We start from the raw sequence: 25,088 nt of genomic DNA on the forward strand, positions 1-25,088 counted from the left end.
TGAGATATTCTTCTTCCATGAGCTTTGGCAACATTTGCAGCCTGGGTTTTGGGTTTTGGTCCCGGTCGCAGCCGCGGCAGCAACGGCTCCTGTGGAAGCAGGATGCGGCCTTGGTCCCTGTGCTACGAGGCAGCGCCTGCTTGTGTGATCGCTGCTCCTTACCCCAGCCTCATTTTTAAATCTTTCCAACACTGAAAATAGGGAACAAGGGAAATTCATGGCACTGAAGGACAGCAGCTCCTCCCCAGTCTCTGGGGAGGGTTTTCACATGCTGCTCACGCCGTCGCTAAATTAAAGGCATCAGCATTCGTGCGCTGCTGGAGCTGGGGCTCAGCTCGCTGCTTCCCTTGCACATCCCTTGGGCTCAGCCGGCAGCCCCCTTGTAGCAGTTCGGGAGGAAGTGCAAGAAGAGGTGCAACGTTATTTTTAGCTCTGCACCCACACACTGTGTGAAAGCTTAAAAAAATGAAGTGTGGAGCCTTTCATAGACAGCCCCCCCGAGGGGCTCTGACTCACGGAAAAACAAAGGCACACGTGTGAACGGAAGTTACACACTTTATTAAAATAAAACACCCTCTGTAATCATATGGGACTAATTCAAACTAATAAAAGCCGAGGAGGTGCCAATTCAGAGTTTTGTCCCAGCAGCTCGGCCACTTGCATCTTTTAGCCTGCACGGTGGCCCCAGGCCAGCAGGCAGGGCACTGGAACTTGTTACCAATCTTTTAATGATGTTAGGGTCAGCCAGGCACAAGAACACTAAATGACTTATCCCAACAGGACCAGGCACTAAGCCAAGGAGTTTTGGGATGCTGTCATTGCTGGCCCGAGCTCTTTCCTACTTTCTGCCCTTGCAGTCACTGCTGGTAGCTTTTATAACAATTTCCAGTGGATTTTTTTTTTGTTTTGTTTTTGAAATCACACCTACTCAGTGTCTCAGACACAGTTACACTTGTGTGAGGAGTAAATGAATCCTATTAAAAGAAGAACATCTCTGCCACTGGAAATGTTGAAGCTTTAATGAGGTTGAATATAACTTGCAGTGTTTTATATGGGTTAGGAAGCCTACCTGTTAGAGGCATTGAGTTGCATGAAGTGCTCTGGGTAGAAGAGTGTGATAAGCGGGGGTGGATCAAGTCCCCAGAGCTGAACAACAAATCCAGAGCTGTGGTCCCACATTCGCAGCCTGAGAAACAAGGGGTTTGTGTGGTGGCTGCCAGCTAGCTGGGCTTCCTGGAGGCACGTGCAAGAGAAAAATGGAGAATAAACACAGCTCTACCGACAAGGCTGATCCCTGCAAACAGGCCTGGCTGTGCAATGCCAGCAGCTCAGATGCTGCTACAAAACTTGAGTGTCCTGAGCCCCCTGAGCACCCCCTGGGTACAGCCCGGTAACACACACATACATGAAAAGAGGGCTGGGTGGGAAAAAGCCTCCAGGAACAGGGACAAAACCATCAGTCGTGTAGAAACAAGTTGCACAAATACCCTAAATGACATGAACCCCCCTACCAGCCAGCAGAGAGCCACACGTCCATTTCCTCGGGGGAGCAGTTGGATTTCTTCTGCTCCCATCAGAGCTCCTGTGCTGCTGGGCCCCTCAGAGCGAAGGGAAATTCATCCCGAGCGTGTGAATCACTGCCTCTGCAGCACCAGTGGCAGAAAAAACGGATGGTGATTTTTGACAGCCTTGTCAGGTGAGAATAAGATATCAAACACTTCTCAGCAACCTTTCCATGATTTTTTTTTCCCCCTTACTCAGATACTGTACTTTAAATTGGTTTTTGAATTTTTTCCACCCCTCCTCAGGTCATGCAACAGTTTCCCAGGGCGGGATGCAGGGCGCTGATGCAGGGACCAGTAACGGGCACGTGTAGTGGCAGCTGGGGGCTGACACCACCACCCTGGCAGCAAATGCAGCAAATCCCTTTGGAAGGAGACAGCACTGATTCATTTCCCATGAGATCTGCCTCCTTTTGTCCTCTCCTTCAGGAAACACAGGACAAACACACACACACAAAAACCCTTGCAGGTAGCTCTGTGGCTGCAGCCTTGCCACTGCCTGCTCCTGGTCAGATCCCTCCCCATTTCTCTGGGTGTAGCAGGATGGTGGGAAGGTGACACCTGCCTGATGTATTTTGGGAAAAGAGCCCTTCGAGGTCAGCCCATCCTTACCTGGCAAGAGCAGCCCTCATCTGGGTCCCTCCTTGATTTGTCTTTGCTTTACCACAGCTCCATGGGGCTCACTCATTTTTCACTCATTTCTTTTCTTCTCAGCCCAGCAGCGAGGGTTGCCTTTGACGAACTGGGTGGGATTACAATTACCTTGCAGTAATTAATGCAACCAGCATTTTAGCTACCCTAGCAGTTCTCAGGAGAGGTGGTTAGATTTGCTGCTCACGTACCAGCACTGTAAAAATATTTGGAGATTGCTAAACCAAATACCCCAATCTCTAAAGAGAAGCCAGGTGGGGGAGAGGGAGAGGGAGGACGTGCCTTCGGCCAGCCACAGGTAATTGCTGTGATTTACAGAGCACGGTGTGCTAGGAGCACTCCTGGTAGAGAGCACATTAGCTCTGTGTAGAAGTCAAATAAAACCAGCCAGGTTGAGCTTTGCACCTACTGCACCCACTCCTCAGGTGCCACCACTGGTAGCAGCTGCAGGCTGCAGTTTTCCACCTGTGTCTGCCTTCCCCAGGAACGAGCCTGGTGGGTGGAAATCCCACCAGCCCCTGTCTGAACAACCAAGGGTTTGGGACGGATCCAGGCACAGCAACACGGAGCCCTGAGGACCTCTTTCTGCTTGCGCTGGGCATCTGAACCAGCTCAGGGCAGCGCTGCCTCCACCAGCTCCCTCTGGTGCTCTGCAAAAAGCTCCCAAGGCGGGAGCAAAGAGGGCTGCATGGGCTGCAGGAGAAGCTGTACATGCCAGAGGAAGGCTGAGCAGCATGCAGCAGCCTGGAAATGCTGTCTCTATGAAAAAAAAAAAAAAAGGATTTCAACCATTCCTTTGGGCAAACTCAGCCAGACTTTTCTGCAAATTTAACTAACCCAATTATTGAATTAGCAGGAGATGCAATACGTTTGAGAGCAAGCAGAAAAAGAATTTGTCTGTCAAGTTGTCACGGCATTTGTACATCGCTTTCAAAATCTGAAAACAAAATGAGATCAGCCTCGGCAGGGGGAGTGCCCGGGCTCAGGGCGAGTACGACTGGAGGGGCTGGGAGCCCACGGACCCCGCACATGGGAATCTTATTCCAGGAACTGTTCCTTCACAACTAATTCCCTTTTTTATAACTCTTACTGTAACAGATTTGCTGACCTTACACACACACCCTTTTCCTAGTTAAGCCTCTTTTCCTCTCGATTTATTACCAGGAATTAAAAAAAGGTCTGTCCTAAAATTCTGTGCATGAACACCTCAAGTCACTGCCGATCAAAGTCTGGACCCGCGCAAGCTCTGTGGCCAATCACACCACGACTGCTGGAGCCTCTGTGGAGTGAGTTTTGAAATGAAACCCCAAAAAGCCAGTTACTCTCACAAAGTAATGGTAAGTATTTTTATTCATACACGCTTGCTTCGAAACTACAATTAATATTTAACAAAAGCATTTCATGCAAACAAAGCTTGAAGATATTGAGAATTAAGAAAAAAAAAAGATGCTGGAATTTATACATCAGTCTTGCCCACTATATTTCCAATGATTTTTTTTTTTAAATTAATGGTGTCTCCAAATTTTCTAGTAGCATCTTGCAGATAAATGATGAGAAAATAAATAATGTTCTCCTCTTTATAAATACAAAATGTGGGTCTTAAAATAACAATCAGAAATATGAATGAGTTCAAGGTAGTAGTATTTCTTTTTTAAAAAAAGGTAACATTAAAATTACATGCAATCATTTTAAACATTTCAGGTGTACTCTGTATTGTCGTGCAAAATCATACATGTGTTGGGATTGCCCGAAGTGTTTTTAAAAGAGGCAACAAGCTTCAGTTTGTTGACATTATTTTTCTTACATTCATTTTAATAGTTCAAGAGAGAACAAATGAAAGGCTTTGTGGGCAACCTGCCCCGGCTGAAGTTTGTGTTATCGCTGCGAGAACATTTTTGTGTGCCCCAAGTCAGCAAGGTGGCCAAGTGTGCAAGCTCTGCTGCCCTCCCCAGGACTGGAGGCCGTGCTGGCTGCCGTAAGGAAGCACAACAGCACGGGCTCTGCTGAGCAGGGCCAGGGCTGCCCAGCACCAGTCTCTGCTCCAGGGGAGCCCTGAAGCACAGACTGGGCTCCAGGCCCCTGGGGGTGCTGCCTTGCTCCAGGACAGGAGCGCTCTGACCTCCGCAAGGACTGCGCCGTGGTGCCACCGCTGTCAGCAGCATTGCCTGCGCTGCTCAAATAGGAGGGCAATAAATGCAACCATGCCAATTCAACTAATTCATGGGAAAAGGCTTATGAACCTCAGAAACCTAATCATCCTAAGAAAACGTTCCTGCCACCTACACAATTATAAAAACCATAACGTCAGCTGTAGACTTTGCAGTACGCCCTGCAGTAAGGGCTGACCATGCGGCCAGATCTGCTGCCGCGGGCTGGAAGCATCCACGGCCGAGTGGCCAGACACGCTGCCAGTGAGCCCAGGGGGCTTCCTGCCAAAACCAGGTGGAGACCCAGCACAGCGACCCCAATGGAAGCAGGTCGGGGCCAGCTGTCAGCGCTGCTGCTACTTTTCCTGTACTCCACTGTTTAGAATTATTAATTGGCTGCTGATCACTTTTTGGTCAATGGACACGAATGGAAGAAAAAAACAGAGCTATGGTGGCGATTTGCTTTTAAAATTGAACCGCAGTGTCACATGTAAGCAAAAGAAGAGGGTGAGGATATATGACAGGAATACATTAAAACATCAGTGGAACAAAACTGTCATGGACGGACCAGCTGCGTAACAAAAAGCGCTCCTCCTTCAACAGGAGTCAGTATAAACATTACTACAAAACAGCTGTGCTGACTTTATTTACCCATAGGGAACCACACCCTACAAGGTCAGTTCTGCTAAGACTTCCATTTACATGGAATTTTTACATTGCACGTAGAAATCTCAGGAATGGAAAAGAGGGAAGTGCAGCTGACCCACACCAGCAGCACGCGCATCCTCACGCTGCACCCAGACCCCCATTAGCAAAAGCTGTACTCCAGATTCCGTAAGAAACACATCAGATCTGTTTTTATTTTTCTTCAAATGGTTTCAGTAGAATTACTAAAGTTATATAAAAAAGTAGAAATACCATGGTATAACCAGTGATACCATGCGAGTCAAATAAGCTGATATAATAGTAAAAATTATAATAATACTTACACGACTCTTTCCAGGTTAAAAGTGTATTAGAAACATTAACTAAGAAGCCCTCATGCCTCTCTGCGAGGTAAGTAAGTATTATTATCCCCATTTTACAGATGAGGTAACTGAGGCAGAGAGGTCACCAACTCACCAAGGCCACCGTGGGCATCAGGGGCAGCCCTGGGAGGCTGAGGCTTGTGCTCCTGGCACCCCTCTCCGTCCAGGTTCTCTGAGGAACTGAAGGGCTTTAGTGCATGGTTATTTGTTATAAGGCTGCTGAATTACCAATGGCCACTGGCATGGTTACTGGCTGATATGAAATCACACGTTTATGGAGTCAGTTCTTATTTCTCTCTTCAACTCAACTACTTCAGGTCCCGTCTAAGTGTGCGGAGCTGAGGAACAAAGTGCTTTAACTTCTCTACTTTTTTACTACTTTGCAGTTCAGTGTCTGCCTACCACACAGCACACAGGTAACACATTGCCTATAGCTGACACCTGCGCTTGCAGACAGAACCTATGTACAATAAGTTATGCTAATGACTAAAAGAACTCAAAATCACATTAAAGGTTTGCAGAAGTTTTGTGGCAGGTCAGAAAGCCCACTGTAAACTCAATACTGCAAATGTGCTTTCTACTCATATGAAAGCTTGATTATTGTATTATTATTATTATTATTTCCAACAAGGTGTTTTGTTTAATAAGGACTTTTCCCCTCTGCTAATCACATGCATCTCCTATGGCATTTAACTGGGATTGCATCCAGATGCACCAAATGAGAACAAAAATAATGCAAGTGGTACTGGTCAGTCCTGGCCCTGGACACAGCAACTTTCCTGTTAGAAAGCAAGCTCCTCTCTCGCCTGACCTTTTTAACTTTACAAGAGCCCAGCATTATCTTCGCCCCAAAAGACGGGACAGATTTCAAAGGCCAGCAGCATTTATGTATGATGAACATCTCTTAAACTAACATCTGATTTCTAGAAGAACTTTCTTCAGTTTATAAAAGGAAATTCAATTGTAGTTCTGTGAAGAATGATCAGAAGTTAAATTGCATTTCTCCTCTAAACTGGATTAAGGCAGAGTATGTTGTTACAGGAGTGTGCTCTCTGCTTCCCACGTCTCTGCAATCCTTGCTAAGAGCACTGAGGCTGTCCTGGAGACCCGCAGTCATTCCCCAGTGAATGAAGACACCCAAGATTTTGCCCAGATGATGAAATAATTCATCTAGAAGCATGTGAAATCTTGCTTAATCACTGAAAACTGGAAATTTTACATGGCCTAAAGGCCCTGCCTGTGCCCTCCGTGGGAAACGGCCTCGCTCCAGTGAAAGGGAAAGAAAGAAATGACTGATTCCCAACTTGTCCCTGCCGCAGCTGCCCTGTGACTCGGCCTGAGGGACAGGAAGATCACAAAGTGAGCGGGGGAGTTTCTACCATCACGGAATCACACATCACTTGTACAAAAAACAGCATAGCAAATAGTTTAAAACAAAACAAAACAAAACAAAAACAAAACCAGCAGTACAGAAGGGCTTGGAGGTTGTCTTGAATTTGAGAAACTGGAGCAGTGAGTCCAGAGAGATTGTAGCTTTGTGAATCCCAAACAATCCAAAACAATTCAAGCTCTACACAAACCTAAACTTTTAGCACTCGGGATTGGGGTGGCTGCAGAGCCATGCCCCTTGAGGGGTGTTTGGGGGTCAGGGCGCTCGAGCACGTGTGGGACAGACCCAGCTCCCACGGCCCCCACGCGACTTCTCTGCAAGGTGGTGTTCAATTTTACTTCTAGAAATCTTCGTAATACCCTGGGTGCTCGGATTGCTGTTGCTATCGAGTACAAGGGAAAGCAAGGCAGTCCTAATGCCTCTGCTGATAAATGTTCTTTAAGAAGCCAGACTTTGTGGAAAACATTACATAAATAACACCTGCCTTAAAAAAGATAGGAACGTGCTTGCCGGATATGTAATGTTTTACTTGACATACATTTCTGGGTAACAAACACGCCAGCTGGTGCACTTTGAGTTCTTGCTAAAGGGCTGGTCCAAGTGTTCACGTGCAAGCACGCATCAAAGAGCAGCGAGGATTTCCACAAGAATTCAATCCCATTTGACCCGCTTGATTCTTGCAGCATCAAGAAGTTCACAGTACCGTTCAGGAAGCACTACAGACACCCGCAGAGGAGATGTGAGATGCCGCAAGCCCAGGAACTTGAGGTAAGGACATAAAAGAGGAATTCCTGCTTCTGCAGTGGAAAAAAATGCGGAACAAATGCAAGTGCCTAAGAAACTCATAATGAGGAGCAGCCACAAAACGAGCAGCTCTGTTCAGGTGTTGGACCAGCTCCTTACTGCCATGGTACAGGCAGTGCCACGTCACTGCTGTGCCAGCAGCAACTGCCTGGCTGGATGCCCCTCCACAACTCAAGCAGAACCACTTAGTAACATCTACTGGTTTTCTCTTTCTGGCCTGGGCTAGCTTCACCCATGTGCTGCTTTTCTTGCTCCAATATCTTGTGCTCTGCTATTTCTCCCTGTATTTTCCTTTTCAGAAGTCCCCTTTTCACTTCACATTCTTAAAACGTGCATAAAGCCCGCTCTCAGCAGATTTACTCACTTGAGAGCCTCTTCTTTACTCAAAATCTGAGCCTCAAAAATCTGTTGAATCTATTATCTTCTACAGCATGACACCCAGATATTCCTAAATTATGGCAGGCTAGTAATATTTGGAAAAACACAGTCATGAATGCTGTACTAGTCCACATGCCTTATGGTGAAAATCATACCACAATCTTTAGGTATATAATATATAAACAAGAAAATCAACTCCCAGACTTGGCTAACATATTTGACACAGAACGGATTAAAAATTTTACTCCTAAAATGTATTAAAATCACTGAGTTCTGTTTATTTAGGCATCAATCTGGGAAACGGTTAGGTGGTGAATGCCCCTCGTTAGCAGCGTGCTTTCTCGTGCCTTAGAACCGTCCCGTCTGGCCGCTAAGGGTTGACCCCTCTCACCGGGGAGATGCTCCGTGCTCAGAGCTGTGACTGCAAAAGCACTACGGCTGGGCAAAAGCCAAACATCTGGAGTGTTCCAAATCCCGCGTCCTAGGCACCAAAATCTGGCTTTGGAAGGCATCACGGGTGCAGAAGCATGACACAGTTGCCTTTCCCAGCCAACCGCACTTCGCTCAAAAATTGTCCAGTGCGCCACTGGGGTCGCTCCCGTGAGTCGGGACCTTCCACGTGGCTATGGATCTGCAGGACTGGATCTTTCTGACAGAATCTTTGGCACAGGTTCGATATTTTATTGTAATAAAAGATGATTAGAAAGTAGATCCCTCCCCCCCCCCCCCAGTTACATATTCTAGTATAAATTTAAGTCTCTTATGGCAAATATCTTACTTTTTGAGTATGTTTACATGCTGGAAAAACTGTAATCAGTCTGCATGCAGCAACAGAGACATCATGCTTCTGGCATCGTCATGCACATCTGACAGACAAAGAGTGCCTATGGCTGCTACCATGAACAAGGCAGAAGGGAAGAGAAAGGAAAATGCACTGACTACTATTTTACATGCTGCAACAAAACCAAAATAAGCACAGAAATATTTACTGATCTTTGAATTAATATCTTCTGGTAAGTTGTAAGAGGAAATATCAAATTTTTTATCTAAGTGATAGGAGAGGAGAAGACTGCATTAATTACAGTGTTCATCATTGCAAATAAAGTCTATTTCCTTCCCTGTAAGTAATAAGCAGATGTGAAATGAAAGCCTAATTGAACCTTGTATAAAACCTGCAGGTAGCAATTATTGTTTAAAAGTAGATCTACATTTAAAAAAACAGATGATACCCTAAGTCATTAACAATATCCAAAAACTAAAAAAAAAATCCAAACCCCAAAACAAAACCAAAACAACAGCAATAAAACATTTAGCTAAACCTAAATGATGCCATTCAGAACAAGAACTTTCACAAATAAAGCACAATTTGTTTTATAAAATTTTTATAGTACTCTTTATGCTTGATATGATTATGTCAGTAATATAGATCTGCTTATTGTTAACCCTTATTATTAAGAGTTATTACTAAAGATGTAAAATTCATTGCATGAAGCATACGTAAAATGTATTAAATTCCACTCTATCGACAAAACAAGTTTTAGGTGCTTCATTCTGACTTGATTATTTTACAGCCCCAAGTTGTCTGAGTTAAAATTGATTATTTTAGGAGTAAATTTCACTTGATTTTCATGAGTTATTCTGGAGAAATCAGGAAGTCACCTGGGGCTGCATTTTTTGTTAATTTAGTATACACAATGTTTTCTTTGATTTACTGCCCTACACTGCAGACTACAAACACGCACATGTAAATAAGATTTAAGGAGTTACAGTTCTGTTTTACATTCCTGGTTAACAAATTTCTTAGTAAAATATTGGTATTAGTAGAACCGGTTAACAGTAAACTTCAGGAGTTGTGTAAATTAATTTAACTGAACACACAATGGCACCCTGGATCACAGAATAATCTCATGGAGATTAAAATTCACAAAAATATTATTAAAATTATTACTATTATTATTAAAGACAAAATTTCACCCTTGAGTTTATCACATGCTACTTAGCAAAGATCCTAGAGATCTGGCCACTGCTGAAGCGTGTTTAAACGGGGTGTTGCTTACAGGACTGGGTCACGAAGCCTTGGAGTCTACTCTGATTTTATCCCCCCCCCCTCCCAAATTTGTTTCTGTGAAGTTTTTGAAGCAACTGCTTTCCACAATGCTTTGCAATGCCTCTCCTCCCCAGTGCATTTCAGTCCCGTGTGCCGCTGTTCTCCCCAAAGTCACCATAAGACCCGGGGAGGAGTGGTCCCTCGGGGCCGCGGGCTCCCTTCGCACGGCATCCCCGCGGAAGGGCTCAGTGCTCGAGGTGTTTTCTCAGACCCGGGGTCTCAGATTATTTCTAACAATAGCACAGTGGAAAAGGGAGAAAAAGGACAGGGGGAAATTGCAAAATGTTATGTACCAAAAACGGGTAACTTTAGACGAGTCAGCGGTGACTTCTAGGAGAATAAATGGGCACTGTATACTAATTTATCTCCCATTAAGACAATGTCTCTGTTGCAAAGCCAAAATCCTGAATAAGTGGCCTTTCCCCCCATCTTACACTTTCTAACCCTACAATTTTCAGGCCCAAATGGAATCAACAAGGCAAAACCCTAAAAACTGTAGGGTTAAGGACTGTTCCTCACTGCAGGATTGCTTTCTGTTCTGCTGTTTCATGCTGCGTTTTGTAGAAGGGGGTGTACGAACTGGGGGTTGACATAGGAGAACCCTTCAAAATCTGTTTGGTCTATGTTAGCAATGACCAGCTGATCCGGTGGTGTTAACACTGGCTGTCCTCGTGTGAAGAACTTATCGAAGTTTTCAGCACCTTTGCCACACTGCAAGAAAAAAAGAGAAAAAAAGACTGAAAAAAATCAACAGTACATTGGCAGTCCCAGCTGTTTGCAGATTTCTCAGGATGACTGCAAGACTTTCCCTCACTTCTTACAACTACTTAAAAGTTTCTTTTCAGATATTTTAACAAAAAACATCTCAGGCAAACAGAGGTTTTAATAGATAATTTCTGATGAAAAGCAGAGTTAGAAAAGTTCCCATCCATCAGCATGAGGTGACAAGTTAAAGAGGCGTAAATATTCAGAGCCAGTGGGATAAAAAAGGAAAAACAAAATATTTTTATGGACATGTATTGGCAAGAGATACTTTATCTGTCAAGTCTTTTGCTTCTCCATAAAACTTTTACAATGCAAAATTAAATTTTTGTGTTAGTCTTTGTTTCTTTCACGATCTGCAGAAAGCTTAATGAAATTCATTTACATACTTCAATTCTTCCTTGTATAGCACATAAACTCCTGTGAATCCATAAACCTGAACAGAGCTACACTGGCATAACATTAACATAAGAGAGCAAAAAGACAGGTTTTACCAAAGGAAATATTATGTACACTGAAAATATGAGCTAAAGTTGGATATAAAGCTTGGAAAATTATGAACAGATTTACATAGGCATATAGATATATTTGCATGTATGCGTGTTTGCATGTATAATCTTTATTATTGTTGAAATTATACCACATTATAATGCAATTGTCTATTCCCAGATCTAGCTCTTGCTCAGATGCAGAAGATATTTATTCCAAATCACACTTCAGTCCCACTTGGAATGAAGCAGACATGAAATAAAGTCTTGCAGGGTAGTGAAAACCTGGGCGACCTCGCAGAAGACAGCATAAAAAACTGCGAGCACGACCAGACAGTCCTCTAAGCGCGGAGTGGAGACATGAAGATGAATGTGACTCTCTTAAGAAGAAGAACAAGCGCGTAAAAGTAAAACGAACTACTTAGCTCTATCTGAAGAGTCACTGCACTCTTTAGTGTGTTAGATTTAGAGGTAGGAATTGGGATGAAATGCTCACCAATGCTCCCCCCCATGAGACCCTGCATATAGCACCTCTGTGCTGGATGCACACCACAGAGATGCTCAGGTACAGCAGGTATTTATTTCATCCCTGCCTTCCGAATTTCACCCTGATTTAACCCCCAGGTCACCTCACAGTGCAGTAATGCCAGGCAGCTCCATAAAACAAAATGGAAGCGATTCCTTTTTCTGAACTTCTCCCAGGAGCTAAACCACCAAATTCCCAGCGAACTCCAGCTGCCTGCCCAAGAAGGGAACTAGGGCAGGGAGTGTACCCTGGGAGCAGGTCCACATTACCAAATGTGCTATCACAGCTTGCTTTCTTTTTTTGTCTAAGAGAAGAGACATGTCATCTCGTGAAGCCCAGCTGAGAAGCATGGTTATATATAGCTACACACGGAACACAATTCATTCAGAACAGAAAACAAAAGAAATCAGGTTTGCAAAAGGATAGTTTGGGGTGATGTAGGAAACAGCTGGAAGGCAGGAGAGTATGATTAGCAGCAAGTAAAAGAGGATGAAGGTGGGAGCAGAACAAAATTAGCTTGGATGCAAGAAAGACTGCATATCTGGGGAAAACCAGACATTGAGTATTGTGGAGAGGTCCAAAGGTAAATCTGTTTATCTCAAAACCATCTGCTATAACAGATTCTTAAACAAAGTCTGGATGTACTATATGTGCAGTGAACACTTCTTGTCATCCCTGACCCTTTTCCTCTATACCCATCCCTGAAGGATGGCTGCACTATCAAATATTCGCGTTAGTGAATGTATCTACATTGGGACTGGGAGGATAACATTGCATTATACCATTATCTTCAGATTTAGAGGGTAACTTTGAAAGGGCAGAAGATGACTTGTACGACAGACCAATATTAAACATTGATTTTCCTGAACTAATTTAACATGAATAAAACCTCTCATTTAGAGGAGAAACAAGCGGAAGGGAGGCCTGTTTAAGGGAATTCAAGGATGAGATGTGTGGCTCATGCCCTGTCTTGAAAACTGTACAGCTTCCAATCTCCTTGCAAAGCACCTGGCACAAGGACTTGGACACGCCAGCCAGTCTGAGCTGCAAAGAACTGCTGCTGCCCCAGGCACAAGTTGTTTTATATTTCAGATGAAAAATGCATGCTCAGGTACTGCACCACAGTGCTGATAGAAATAGGCTTGTTCCATCTCCGAAGAGCACAAGACACTTGAGCAGGTTAAAGGCTAATGGTGGTTTGTTTTTTTCACCTGAGGTTCTGTGCTCACTGAGTACCCTGGTGCCCACTGAAGGCAATGCCTTTTGGGACACAGATTGGACAGAGATGAACTTTGACAAGGGGAAAACACTCCATCATTTGGATGAAAGTCAGTGCATCTCCAAATTAACAGTCAAATTTATTTTGGGGCTGTACAGTCGATTCAGAGAAGCAACCAAACGGGTATTTCCACAGGGAAGACTTTTTTTGCTTAGCAGATGTTTTACAGAGATGTGTGATGCTTCCACAAAATTATGCTCAATCTTTTTCTCTTTTTCCCCCAATAAATGGAAGCTATTTAAACCAGCTGCATATTGAAACTGAAGTTCTGACTTCATAGGTATCTAATTATTGCTTATATTAGTAGAGATGGAGAAATAACTCATGAAATGTAAATGTAATATGAACAAATTTAATCATTTATCAATCTATTTGCATGTTCCATTATATATTTTTCTTCACATTAAAGAACGCCACTGCTATCTTGAGTGTTAATGGGGTATTAAAGCAGAACTGAAAATCTGGGACTCCCAGAACTTTTACACTTACAAATATGAGAAAACATCCTTCCTGCCAAGTAGTCACTCTATGTCTATGGCCTCTGAAATGTCAGTTTTGAAGGGAAAATGTTATTTAAACCAACTGACTGCTGACCCCAAATCTGCAGCTCCATGCTGGAGTGAGAACTGTGCCTGTGCTCAAAAGCAGCAGGATTATTCCTGCAGCAAAATGCTTCCCAGAAAAGATGCACCTAGAGTGTTTTTCTGAAAACAGAACAAAATGAAGCTTATAAATATGTCCATGTCTTGACACACATTAAGGTTTGTGCGTTTTTTGTTTTCTAGAATCAATATAAATAGAATCAGCAACCACAATAATGAGTTATACATAGGGTATGTAAATATCAGATTTGGATTTTAAATTATTTTTGTCTGGGAAAGTTCAGCTCCATGTGAATGCCTGAATCTTCTTGGTGTCTTTCAACAGCAGCCTGTATAAACAAAACCGGTCATGATAACCACAGAGAAAGATAACAGCTGCTCTGAACAGGAGCCAGGATCTGCCACCAAGTGTGCTACAGTGGAACCAGACCGTATTTCAGCATTTAGTATCATCATGCTGACATTACTTTTAACTTCAAGAAGAGTCTGAGCACTCAGTTCTCAAGCTAATTACACTTACAGATGTGAAGGTAGACTTGTTTTATGATCAACTGTAATTTTGACCTAAAATGCACATAATGAAAATCTTACATAAAATGTTCTGTAGAGAAGTGCAGCTCCCTTCTGACAGCCAGCTCTGGGAACGGCTGGCCAGGGTTGGCAGTATCAGGTATGGATTTTTATGTACTTACACTCCTCCCTGCATGCAAAATCTACATTATATGTAAAGGATGATTTCCCCTAGCACTAAACACTTCTTGCCATGCAACTCCCCTCCTGGCGAGGTGAAAAAGGGATTTGTATGCAATAAGGGAGAAATATATTCTGCCTCTGCTCATTAGTTTGTGATACCCCACTAGCATGTCTGTATTGACAAATAAATCAGCGCACAGAGCAATGATCCTATACCTGCAGTGCTAGAGACTGTTACACATCTCAGCTGAAGTGTAAACAGTGTTAGAGAAGAAAGATTTGATGTCAAGACATAACAATTTACAGCTGTTCCTGAAAGCTTATATTCTTGTGTGCAAATAATTTTTTTTTGCCTGTCAATAAAGCGCAGGACATGCTGAAAGACTTTCTGTGTCAACAAATGCAGTTCTTCAAATTATGCTGTGCAAATGGTTCTTGCACTAAGGACACTTGTTTGGATTTCTAAAATATTCCTACAGATACACGTGTGTAAAACAGTAATAAACATGAAAAATAAATCATGTACTATTCCTGCAGACTCAGCAGATCTGGGTTCTGTCACTCTAGGCTGGGGAATGCAAGTCCCTGGGGAACAGAGCCCACTGAAGAGGGAATTCAGTAATTCAGACACTTTTAGTCACTGGATGCTGTTTGGATGCTGTTCACAGGAGACAGTCAGGAACAGCATTTACCACATGCCTCAAGCAGCTCATGTGAATATGCCAGTCTTACCCATTTTCAGCATCTCATGCAGTGCATGAATGTCCAGTCAGGACTCCAACCACTGTGGGACTTTTTCACAAGGAGCAAACAACAATGGGTTATGCCACAGGCTGCCAAAACATTAGCAGACTTCCAGATGGGTCTGCCACCATCAAAATGCCCTATTTTAGAAGATTTTCAGCACCATCAAGCCAGCACCACACTGACCCCGCAGGAAAGCACACCCGCAGACACGTGTAGTGAGGGACGTGTCTGGCACCTCACTCACCACTTTGGGCTTGAAAGGTGGCTGGATCTCTCTGTTTTCCAGTTTTTCCCAGTCAATTCTCCTGAAGAAAGCATGTTCCCTGATGTCTCTTTCACCTTCAAGGCCACAGCCGAGGCGCTTTGCAGGATGTTTAGTCATTAGCTACCAAAGAAGAAAGCACCAAATGATTACCCTGAGTGCTGGAGTGGAAGCGAGACAGACGTTCCCCAGATTGCAATGTTCTTGCTCCTCTCCTGAAAATGCAAGTTGCTAATAAGATTGCTTTGAAAAGCTAAAATTTATTTTTTGAAGATGAGTTCCCTTGTTTCATCACTGGAGACAGCATGCCAGCAGCCAAATTAAAGGTCGTGCTTGTGCACTGTTTCCCATTAGCAGAGGCGGGCACTGCAGGCCTGGGTGGGCACACGGTGCCCTGGGCACACCGCGGTCCCATTGGCTCACAACACAACTTGCTCCTGCATTTTGCCTTTGGTCTTTCAGTTCAGTCTTATAAATCTTCAGAACAGCTTCTGCCCGACCTCAGCAATCAATTAAACTTAATAAATCCCAGTATACCGGAGCTGTACGAAGTACATTTTTCTGGGCCTGTTGAAGACATCTCATTATGGAGCCTACAGTTTCTTGGCACCCAGCTGACAACATCTCATCCATGTTTCCTCCCTAGCATTCTTAATGACATCTTGGTCAATACTACACCCAGTTGCATAGATTAAGCAGACTTGGGAAACGAAACAAAACAAAACAAAACACAACACCAGCATTGCCAGCTTGGAAACAGTAATGTGCTCCGTAATTAACAAGCTCCTCCAAAAACTTGTTTTTCTGTTGCACATATCATACATTAGGCATTGAGCAAGGCAGCCTTCAGCTCTCAGTTCCTGTGTTATGGGGACTTTTTAAAGCTCTTCTACAAATCATATGTGATTAATACACTGCAGGCAGTGATACCTCAACACATCTTTTTAAAACCTCAGCTGTACCACTTTAGTCTCCCTCCAAATGTTCATTTGATCACATTCCAACTCTGAAACTAGCAGAGACCTGAAGCAGACTTCAGGAAGCCGGCTAGGCACTGGGCTAGGATCACATCACGTCATTCTTCAAGCTTAACAGCAACTTTGCCACTTTTTTTAACTTTTCTAAACCCCTCACTTTAACAGTAGGCGATAAAAGAAAATGTGAGTAACGTTTCTAGCAGTTGTAATTCTGTTCCAAAGTCACTGAGATCACCAGACCCAAGACGCTCTGAACCAGTGGAAAAGCTGTCAAGCAGAGAATTCAATTTGAGGAGCACAGCGGGCACGTTCGCCTTGCCTGACTGTGCACCGGCCTGGGATTGCTGAGCTGCTGCTGAGTACCAGCCACACAGCTGCTCTCCTACACTGACTTCTTAGCTCAGGTATAATGCTCACTGAAGTCTGGGATTAATTTGTTAGCTTAATGCAGACATTGAAGATGTTACATCACAGAGACTTGACCTTATACCTAGTGGCGCGATGCAATTTCGACTTTCTGAACTCCTTTTGCATAAGCAGCTAGTTGAATAGCAGCAAGCAGGAGAGCTGCAAACAGGATAATTGGATCAGGTTCAAACTGTGCTGGGTGAACGTATGATTTTCACAACAAGGCGTCAATCTCTGTGTACTTTACAAAAATATATCGTTTAGTTTTTGTTAGCCAGAAGCAGCATGTCTACATTGATATAGGCTCCAAAATTAGAGTGGTCTTTTCTTTTACTTTGTTCTAAGCACATTTTCTTTTTCTTGATGATTTTTGCTTTCAGGATTAGTATCCAAGTTATGTGCAATACTACTTAAGTTCTTCCGAAGGAAAGGAAAAAAGTAATTACCAAATTAACTGACACTAAGTGCAGTGATGTAAGACATCAAAGTAAGGCTTTATAGGGAATGGTTTGGAAAAGCTGCAGAATGACAGTACTCTGGGGAATCACATCACTAGGGAGTCAAGAGAAAGTCAAATGAATTCTTTTTTTTTTTTCTGAGCTAATCCCTTCAAATCAAATTATTCTGTTACTTGAAGGGAAAAAAAACAAAAAAACAAAACAAAACAAAAAAAACACAACTTTGAATCTAAGATAAATCTTTGGCCACACAGGCTACAACTGGGTCAGGATTTCCCCACAGTTGCCTTGTGCTTATGCTACAGATTTTCGCATAGACTCATCTTTATCTACACTGAAAAATGATTTTTATTAACTCTTTATTCTGCTGCTGTGATTAGGCTTACTGGGCTGAGGACCACAGCACATTTGCTGGAGTATCCAACATACATCTAAACTGGGAAACCTCCTCACCTTGCAAAACTGGGGTTGTGCTGCCAAGGGTTGAGAAGCAAGGCGGGAGGAGACGTTTCACACCATCATCCTGTTTATAATTTCTGCTTTGGATTTGGCAGCTACTGACTCTGACATTTGTTCTTACCATAAAATAAGCAGGCACAGCAGGAGGAGCTGAATACTTATCAGTGACACCAAGCGATGAGCACTTTATGACAATATAACTTAACACAGCCTGACAGAAGTTGCACTTAAAATACTACAGTGCCATAGCAAAGCCAGACAAATTTATTCATAAAGACTGCCAAAAAGAAACTTAATGATAAAGAAACATCTATCTCACCCCCTTGCAGATGGAGACGGCTTCTTTGGACAGTGATTTTGGATAGGAAACATTATGCTCCATTATGGACTGGAAAAGTTCATCTTCATCTTCTCCATCAAATGGAGGCTGTTAAAAATAAGTCATATGTAAGTTAATTACCTATTTTTTTCTTTAATTTTCCACATTTTATGAGATGGCATAGTAATACTATACAATACTGGGTCAGGTTAAAGGTGCATTCAGCCCTGCAACCTGCCTCCCAGTCAGGCAGAGATGCCCAAGACATCAGTGTAAGTTGTGGTCCTTGCTCAGGAATACACACCAAGCTCGCAGCCATCTGCAGACTGGGGATCTTCTGACCCAGAAACTTAGTGCTTAGCAGTCTCAGTTAGAAATCAAAGAGAAAAGTTCATTTCTGCCTCCAACATGGCAGCAAGGTTAATGAAAGGTTTGCTGGATTATCTTCAATGAGTTTATCTTCACAATCATCTGTAGTTTTTAAAACTGCTGTACACCGGGCAGCCAGCAGTACTTTAAAGGGTAAAGTTTGGAGACGGTAACTTTCAATTACCTTGTGTTAAGGTATATCCACTCCTCACTTAATTCCAGCTAAACTCCAGTTTGTTTTACAAGACATACGTGGAGGCTCTGCTTCTGTGAGGAGGAGGCTGCATTGCCAGACAGGGCTGCATTTTATTTTTAAATACAGGTGATGAGGGAAGTGCCTGTGGGTGAGTCCCCCAGGATATGGACACTGTGTAAGTCTCAGCTAATAATAAATCTCATTGCCTAAGTCTCAGCTAAAAATAAATCTCATTGCCTCAAAAGCACTCAGCTGCCTAATATTCGCAGTGCACACTGTAAATGTTAACAACTGCAACTGCAACCCTTTAAAAACTTTTTAAAAATGTTGAGTGGAATTTAGTAGAGAAACTATTAAATGCATTTGGTTAAAACGTATGTTTTAAGCTTAGGAAGTGCATACCTCTAGCTAACACTCACTGAAAGCCACCTGCACAAATCTTTTCCAACTCAAGATCAATCGAGTTCCTAAAGTCGGTAGTTATCTGCCATTTACTGTAGTACAGAGTTGCTTTTCTACTTCAATGACTCAGAGAGCAGCATCTCAGTAACTGTGCAGAATAAGGGGTCTGTAACTAAGCTCATTTCAAGCAGTGAGACCCATACTTTACCCCCAGGACACAGAATACAAAAGCTGTATTCGTGTGACTTAACTGCAATGCAGAGCATATGCACAGTCTTATTATGTCTCCCTGCGGTTTCAAGCTACTAAATTATATTTCTTCCATTTGACATGCATTTTCCTGCTAAAGCGTCTCTCTCCCATTCAATTTTGAAGATGGCTATTTAAAACATCATTACAGTACAAAGGAACCATATTCAAAGGCAGTGCTTTATTATGTGGGTGCAATATAAAGAGCTTAAAACCTAAACACGTTCTCAGTGAAGTCAGAGACAGTCAAGAGTACACAGAGATAATATGAGTATGAAAAGCCCCACGCTTGTCCCCTAGGGGTCTAGCCCTTTAGCAACTTTTGAAAGAGCGCAGCATTGGACGGGCAGGAAGAGGTCATGGCAAGCACAGGAGGGTAACTCTTACCTGGCCAGCTAACATCTCATAGAGCAGCACTCCGTATGCCCACCAATCCACAGACTTCCCATAGGGCTGGTAAGCAATAATCTGTATAATCACACACACACACAAAACCAAAAACCCTATGTTATCCAACATCCAGTCTGGTGACATATTAGATAAAGAGTGACATAGAAACAAACGTAGTTCTTTGCAAGGAGCCAGAAAGCCAACACTGTAATCCTCACTCCAGCTAATCACTGCTTCCAGCTGGAGTTGGACATTTTTGCAAATGCTATTCTAAACCCACCTGCATCGTTTGGTATTCTGGTATCTTGGGGAACTCAGCTCTTAGGAGATCTTGAGATGTGCATTTGAAGGCAAAGAAGGCAGTAGAGTAGCACGATGTAGGAGACAAGACAAACAATTTTTCCATCCATGTCAAAGCTTCATGTCATGAGACTCACTAATTTACAGGCTATTAATAATTAAGCCTTTCTTTTCAATATTTACGGTTTTGTTCCACTTTAAAATGGATAAAAATTTTAGAGCAAAACCCCAAAAAGCTCAGTTATGTTTTCCCAAGTTGCATGATTGAGATACTCTTAGTATGAAACCAGATACCAGTTACACCAAAAAGAAAGCGGTTTCTGCTGTTCAGCCTAATGGAAACATCAAGTGTTTTGCATCCTCTAGGTTCACATCTGACTCACCCAGAAGCACAAATTGAGTGCTGAAACAATGAGAGGCTGCGAGTGCAAACAGCACGCAGGTCCCCTTGTGCGTCATTTTCTATTACCAAGACCTGCTCAGAGATCAGCGTTCATTTATTTAAGAGATGTGTTTGGGCATCCTGTAGAGGAGTTCGGAGGTTCAGATACCCTCTCAGATCTGTTTTTAAATAACTGTGAAGCAACAGTGGGCATGGTGGAGGGGTGCAGGACATCCCACCTGCGCTGGGGAAGGCAGCACTGGGGCCTCCAATATGTTTTGATGCTTTTACTCTTTGTGAAATAATTGCTAAGACCAGTACAGACCACATATGCTAGATTTCTTAGTTGCCTGAAATAGAAGTTGAACTGGCAAGTTTTGTTGTTTTTCAGGGCTGCCTGGCTACGAAATAGAATTAGAGCCTCTATATGAATACACATTCTTTGCTGGGCTAACAGCAGCACATGAATTTAAAATTACTGCAGTGTTTCTAAGCAAAAAAATTCAAAATAAATCACACTTCAAAATGTATTACACAACCAGAGGTAGTGACAAGATTCTCAGCTGAAAGGTCCTACATAAAGGCTATCTTAATTAATTGTCTTTTAGCAGTAGCCACATACGTTAGGCTTTTATAAGATATATTTGGGACATTCATTTCGTGTTACGGTGGTGGACATACTTGGTTGCCCTTCCTGTCATTTCTATCACCAGCAAGTTCCCAGAGGTCCTGTGGAATCAATGTTGCTTCTACAAAGACTAAACACTTTCAGAACTTTATCCAGAAAAAAATCTGACCTTTACACAAAGAAAACATTAAAACATTTCATCCTCAGCCCCTCTCCCACAATACCTCCTTGCCTGATGGAACGGCAAGGTGTGTTACCAAAACAGAAGGGGATATTTTTCAGAAGGTCATTAATCTGTAAGGGCAGAACATTTTGTACAATAAGTGCACTGTATTTAAGTGGTTTTGGTAGGAACAGCATATTTAAATTAGCAAATGAGAAAAAGAGAGATCCATAGCACTGAGAAAGGAAATCCTAGGAGACAGGCATGGTCTCAGGCTGGCAGTCAGGTCTGTCCAGCATGCCCTGATCTTCTCCTTCTAGTGTCAAGGAGTTTGATGGGAGTACTGAGGAGAGGAAGTATTTCAAAAAGGTAATGCAATGTCATAAAATGAAAGATGTAACAAAGCATGGACCTAAGGATGCCGTTTATTTAACCAGCAAGAAGCAAGTCAAGATTGGGCTGTTCTCTAAATAGCATTCTCATCAGCAAATGCAATCTGCCCCAATTAAATTTGCCTTTGTGAGAGCATATCAAGTAGAATCATCAAGAGAGACAGAATTAACATGAAAAAACCTCCTACAGTTAACCTAACATATGGTCAGAGTCACGAGAGCACTAAAATTTCTGTCCTATGTCATCAGCTGAAATATTCATTTGATGCTCCATGTCAACACCAAGAGAAGCGCATGACAAGTGGAGCAGTGGCCCTTCCAAGCTAGCATGCATCTCTCATGTGGAACCAATCATGGTGAAAGAGTGGGATTTTGGGAAATAAATACATACATCAAGTTCCACTGGGACTAGTAAGGGCATGCTTCAGAGAAGTCCCACTGCAAATGCAATATAAACACCTTCCACTGTCCCTACTGCAATGTAGGAAAAGGTTGTACTTCGCTGTCACTGTCCGTTGATGTACCTAACACTATAAGGTGTTTTCCTTTAATCCTAATTAAACATGCCCATTTGAATCACCTGCTGAACCCCAGTAAGGATATGACACCAGTGAAACACAACAAACCAATGTGCCACGTTCATTCTCCAACCTGTGTGTCACGCACGGAAACCGACGCTTATACCCACACATAACATTGGGAGTTACTCAAAGCATTAATTGGAAAATGCAAAGGAGAGGGAAGGATGCTCATTTCAAGGAAGGAATTACATGTGGGAGGAAGCAGATGAGTTTTGAATATACAGTCAAATGCAGCGGTACGAAGTCAGCAAGTTCTAAACGGCTTATTTTCAGCAGCTCCCTCCTCCTCATCCCGCAATTACCGTGCATTACCTCCCAGCTGCTGTGCCCAGACCAGCACTGCCTGCCTGGCAGCAGCTACCGATGTCAGCCTATCTGCAGGTACAGGCTATGCTATCTCTTGGAATAAATACAGGCACATTACTAAGGAGGGGCATATTAACGCTTACCTCCTATCTCACTGCAGTGAGCAGAGCAGACCCACAGAGCAGTGAGGGGGGCTGTGGGACCAGAAACGAAGACCTGTCCTCTCCTGCTATGGCCTCTGCTTTCTACTGGCCTGGCAGGAATGGAAAGTTGATAGGACCCTTCCTTCCCTTCCTTCTCCATCACTAATTTAAATGATTGCCTTTTTGCATTTCAAATGTCCTATTTCCCCTACCTATGATTATTTTAAGGGTGCTGCCTTTTCAGGTTCTGTGGATTTGAGAGCTCAGGAGGAATTTCTTGCATCAAGCCAAACTGGCTGAGCAATGTTGACTGCATTTTTTCCTTTCTTTTTTTGCCTCCAAGGAAGGCACAGTGAAGAGCAGGACACGGAGATTAATACCAGCAATTTGTAGGAATGTTTAGATCATTGCCACTTGCAGCTGGTAGCCAGTTGGGATGAAAAGATTATATCCCCGAGGCAAAAGAGAAAGTCTTTTGTGAACATGTCTTACGTCTACTGGAAAAGTTAAAGCTCAGTTATTAAAAGAAATAAATATAACTAGCACAAGAAACAGTCAAATGCACACTTTCCAAACCTTTGCAATACTTACTACCCTCCCCTAATCCTGGCAACTTCAGTTAGAACTTAAGGTCTGAGGCTATTTGATAGAGGAGAAGAGAAACGGAATTTTTAATTTAAAGCCTTCTGAAATTCAAAATCAGTCTTTTAGCTGCTGCCGGGGTGCTCATGGTAGGGTTCAGTACTGCACCGCAGGCAGCGGGTGGTGCTGCCAGGATCCCCACTAAGCCTCGACATCCATCTCCTTCTGTCTCTCTTGACTAGCCAAGGAAATACAAAGTATTAATCGATTTCAAGGCTATTATACTGCCCTGATCATAAATATTTATGTTTAAGTTCAACATGTCAATAAATACCAAAGAACCACTGTTTGCCTGACAGATGTGGTCAAACCCAGGATTCAGCCAATTCAGCCTCTGCATGCTTCGCAAATTGCATATGATTAAAACAAGGAATATTAATGCCAGTGTGTTACACACCAGAGTGTAATAACAAATGCTAACTTCCCCAAGCATACAAAAGGAAGGCAGTATTTTACAGTGAGTGCACGGAAGTGTGCAAATCCGCCTTTCTGAATGCAGCACCACCATTCCCCTGCATTTCTGTCCCAAGGTCATCTGTGTGAAGCCAGCTGAGATGTCCTTGTGGCCCCATCCGACCCCTGCACCCCAGCCATCCTACCTCTGAACTGCCTGGCGATAGCTCACGGAGAGACAGCAGGGGCCCTTTGGGCCCCACTGCAGTCAAGCCATTTTCCTAACACTGACCAAAAGAGATAGTTCTGTATTTTTGAGTGCCCCACACTCGCAGGACAGCTCTACTCAAGACTTCTCAAAAAGTTTATTTAGATTTAGCCCATTTATCTCCATGCAGCAGGGAACAGTACTCTGGAAACGCATCCTCATTATAATCTGTTATACATCTTAGCCCATGGGAACGTGCTGAAATGCTCCTGGAAGCCAGACATCAACCTTACTTTGAAGTTTATCACAGCCCTAGTTAGCAACTTGTTAGTCACCATAACGTCTTCAGAAACTAAAGAAAATTGTCTAAAAAAAAATACAAAATCTGTTTGTAAGATGATGGAAAGACTAATTTCCTCCCAGTGACTGAATGTTTTGGTAAAAGGTTTATTTCTTCACATGGGATTTCCAAATAAATTAAAATAAATCATTCCAGCACTGACCCATATTGAGCATTTTGGCACTGATAATACGTTCTTTGGTATTAACTGGCACAAGCCCATTGCCACAGAAAGGAGACTTTTTGATTTGTCATATTGGCTTCATTTATGTTTTGACAGAAGAAAATGAAACACTGCTCTGGTTGTTCTGATATCCTGTAGCAAGCAACAGCAATTTGTGAAAAAAAAAAAAGTTTTATAATACACAGTATTTCACTCTGAAAAGCACGAATTAGCAACTAGAAAAAAATAAACTATTTTTCATTCCAATTTCATAAAGATGACAAAATTTACCTTAGACACTAATTTACTTGTCCGTTTATAAATCCCCTATATTCCAACAAACATTCAATTACAGCCAGAAATGTTCCAGCCAGCGCTGCCTCTTGCTCAGCACTTGGTGAAACACAGCGTCTCTTGGATCAGGATACAGCCTCTTGCCTTGAATTTGCAGCCAAACAAATCAAGACTCTTGAAAGCTCAGTACGCACAAACACCAGATTTTAATATTCATATATTTGAATAATTTCCAAATCACCACATGTGCTTGTTTTTCATGTCTTATACCTAGACTATTGAAATACAAATCATATCCAGACTAAAAAAATCTTAACTCTGAGCTCCTATTTCTCTATCTCAGTGCTTTAAAATAGAGCTGTTTCTCATCACCCAATTTGCATTTTAGACACACTGCAGTTAGGCTTGTGTTTGAAAGGGATTTTCAGTACTTTGGTGGCTTGAATGCAGCAAAGGTACTGGTAAATCATGGAAAACCCAAGTCAAAGTACGGATTTATT

General features: G+C 42.8%; 1 protein-coding gene across 4 annotated transcripts in view; it reads right to left on the reverse strand.

Annotated features, from left to right (window-relative positions):
• Positions 1–3,548: 3,548 nt before the first annotated feature.
• Positions 3,549–25,088, reverse strand: part of PRKCA (protein kinase C alpha) — a 155,234-nt gene continuing 133,694 nt past the window's right edge. For all 4 annotated transcript variants that reach the window (XM_040530045.1, XM_040530046.1, XM_040530047.1 and 1 more), the window contains 4 exons: positions 19,651–19,731; positions 18,048–18,155; positions 15,409–15,549; positions 3,549–10,778 (listed from right to left, as the gene is read on the reverse strand). In XM_040530045.1, coding sequence (XP_040385979.1) covers positions 10,614–10,778; positions 15,409–15,549; positions 18,048–18,155; positions 19,651–19,731 — 495 coding nt within the window. In that variant the 3' untranslated portion in view covers positions 3,549–10,613. The remainder of the gene's footprint in view (positions 10,779–15,408; positions 15,550–18,047; positions 18,156–19,650; positions 19,732–25,088) is intronic.

Source organism: Cygnus olor, chromosome 18 (assembly GCF_009769625.2).
Source record: "Cygnus olor isolate bCygOlo1 chromosome 18, bCygOlo1.pri.v2, whole genome shotgun sequence".
NCBI classification, from domain to species: Eukaryota; Metazoa; Chordata; class Aves; order Anseriformes; family Anatidae; genus Cygnus; species Cygnus olor.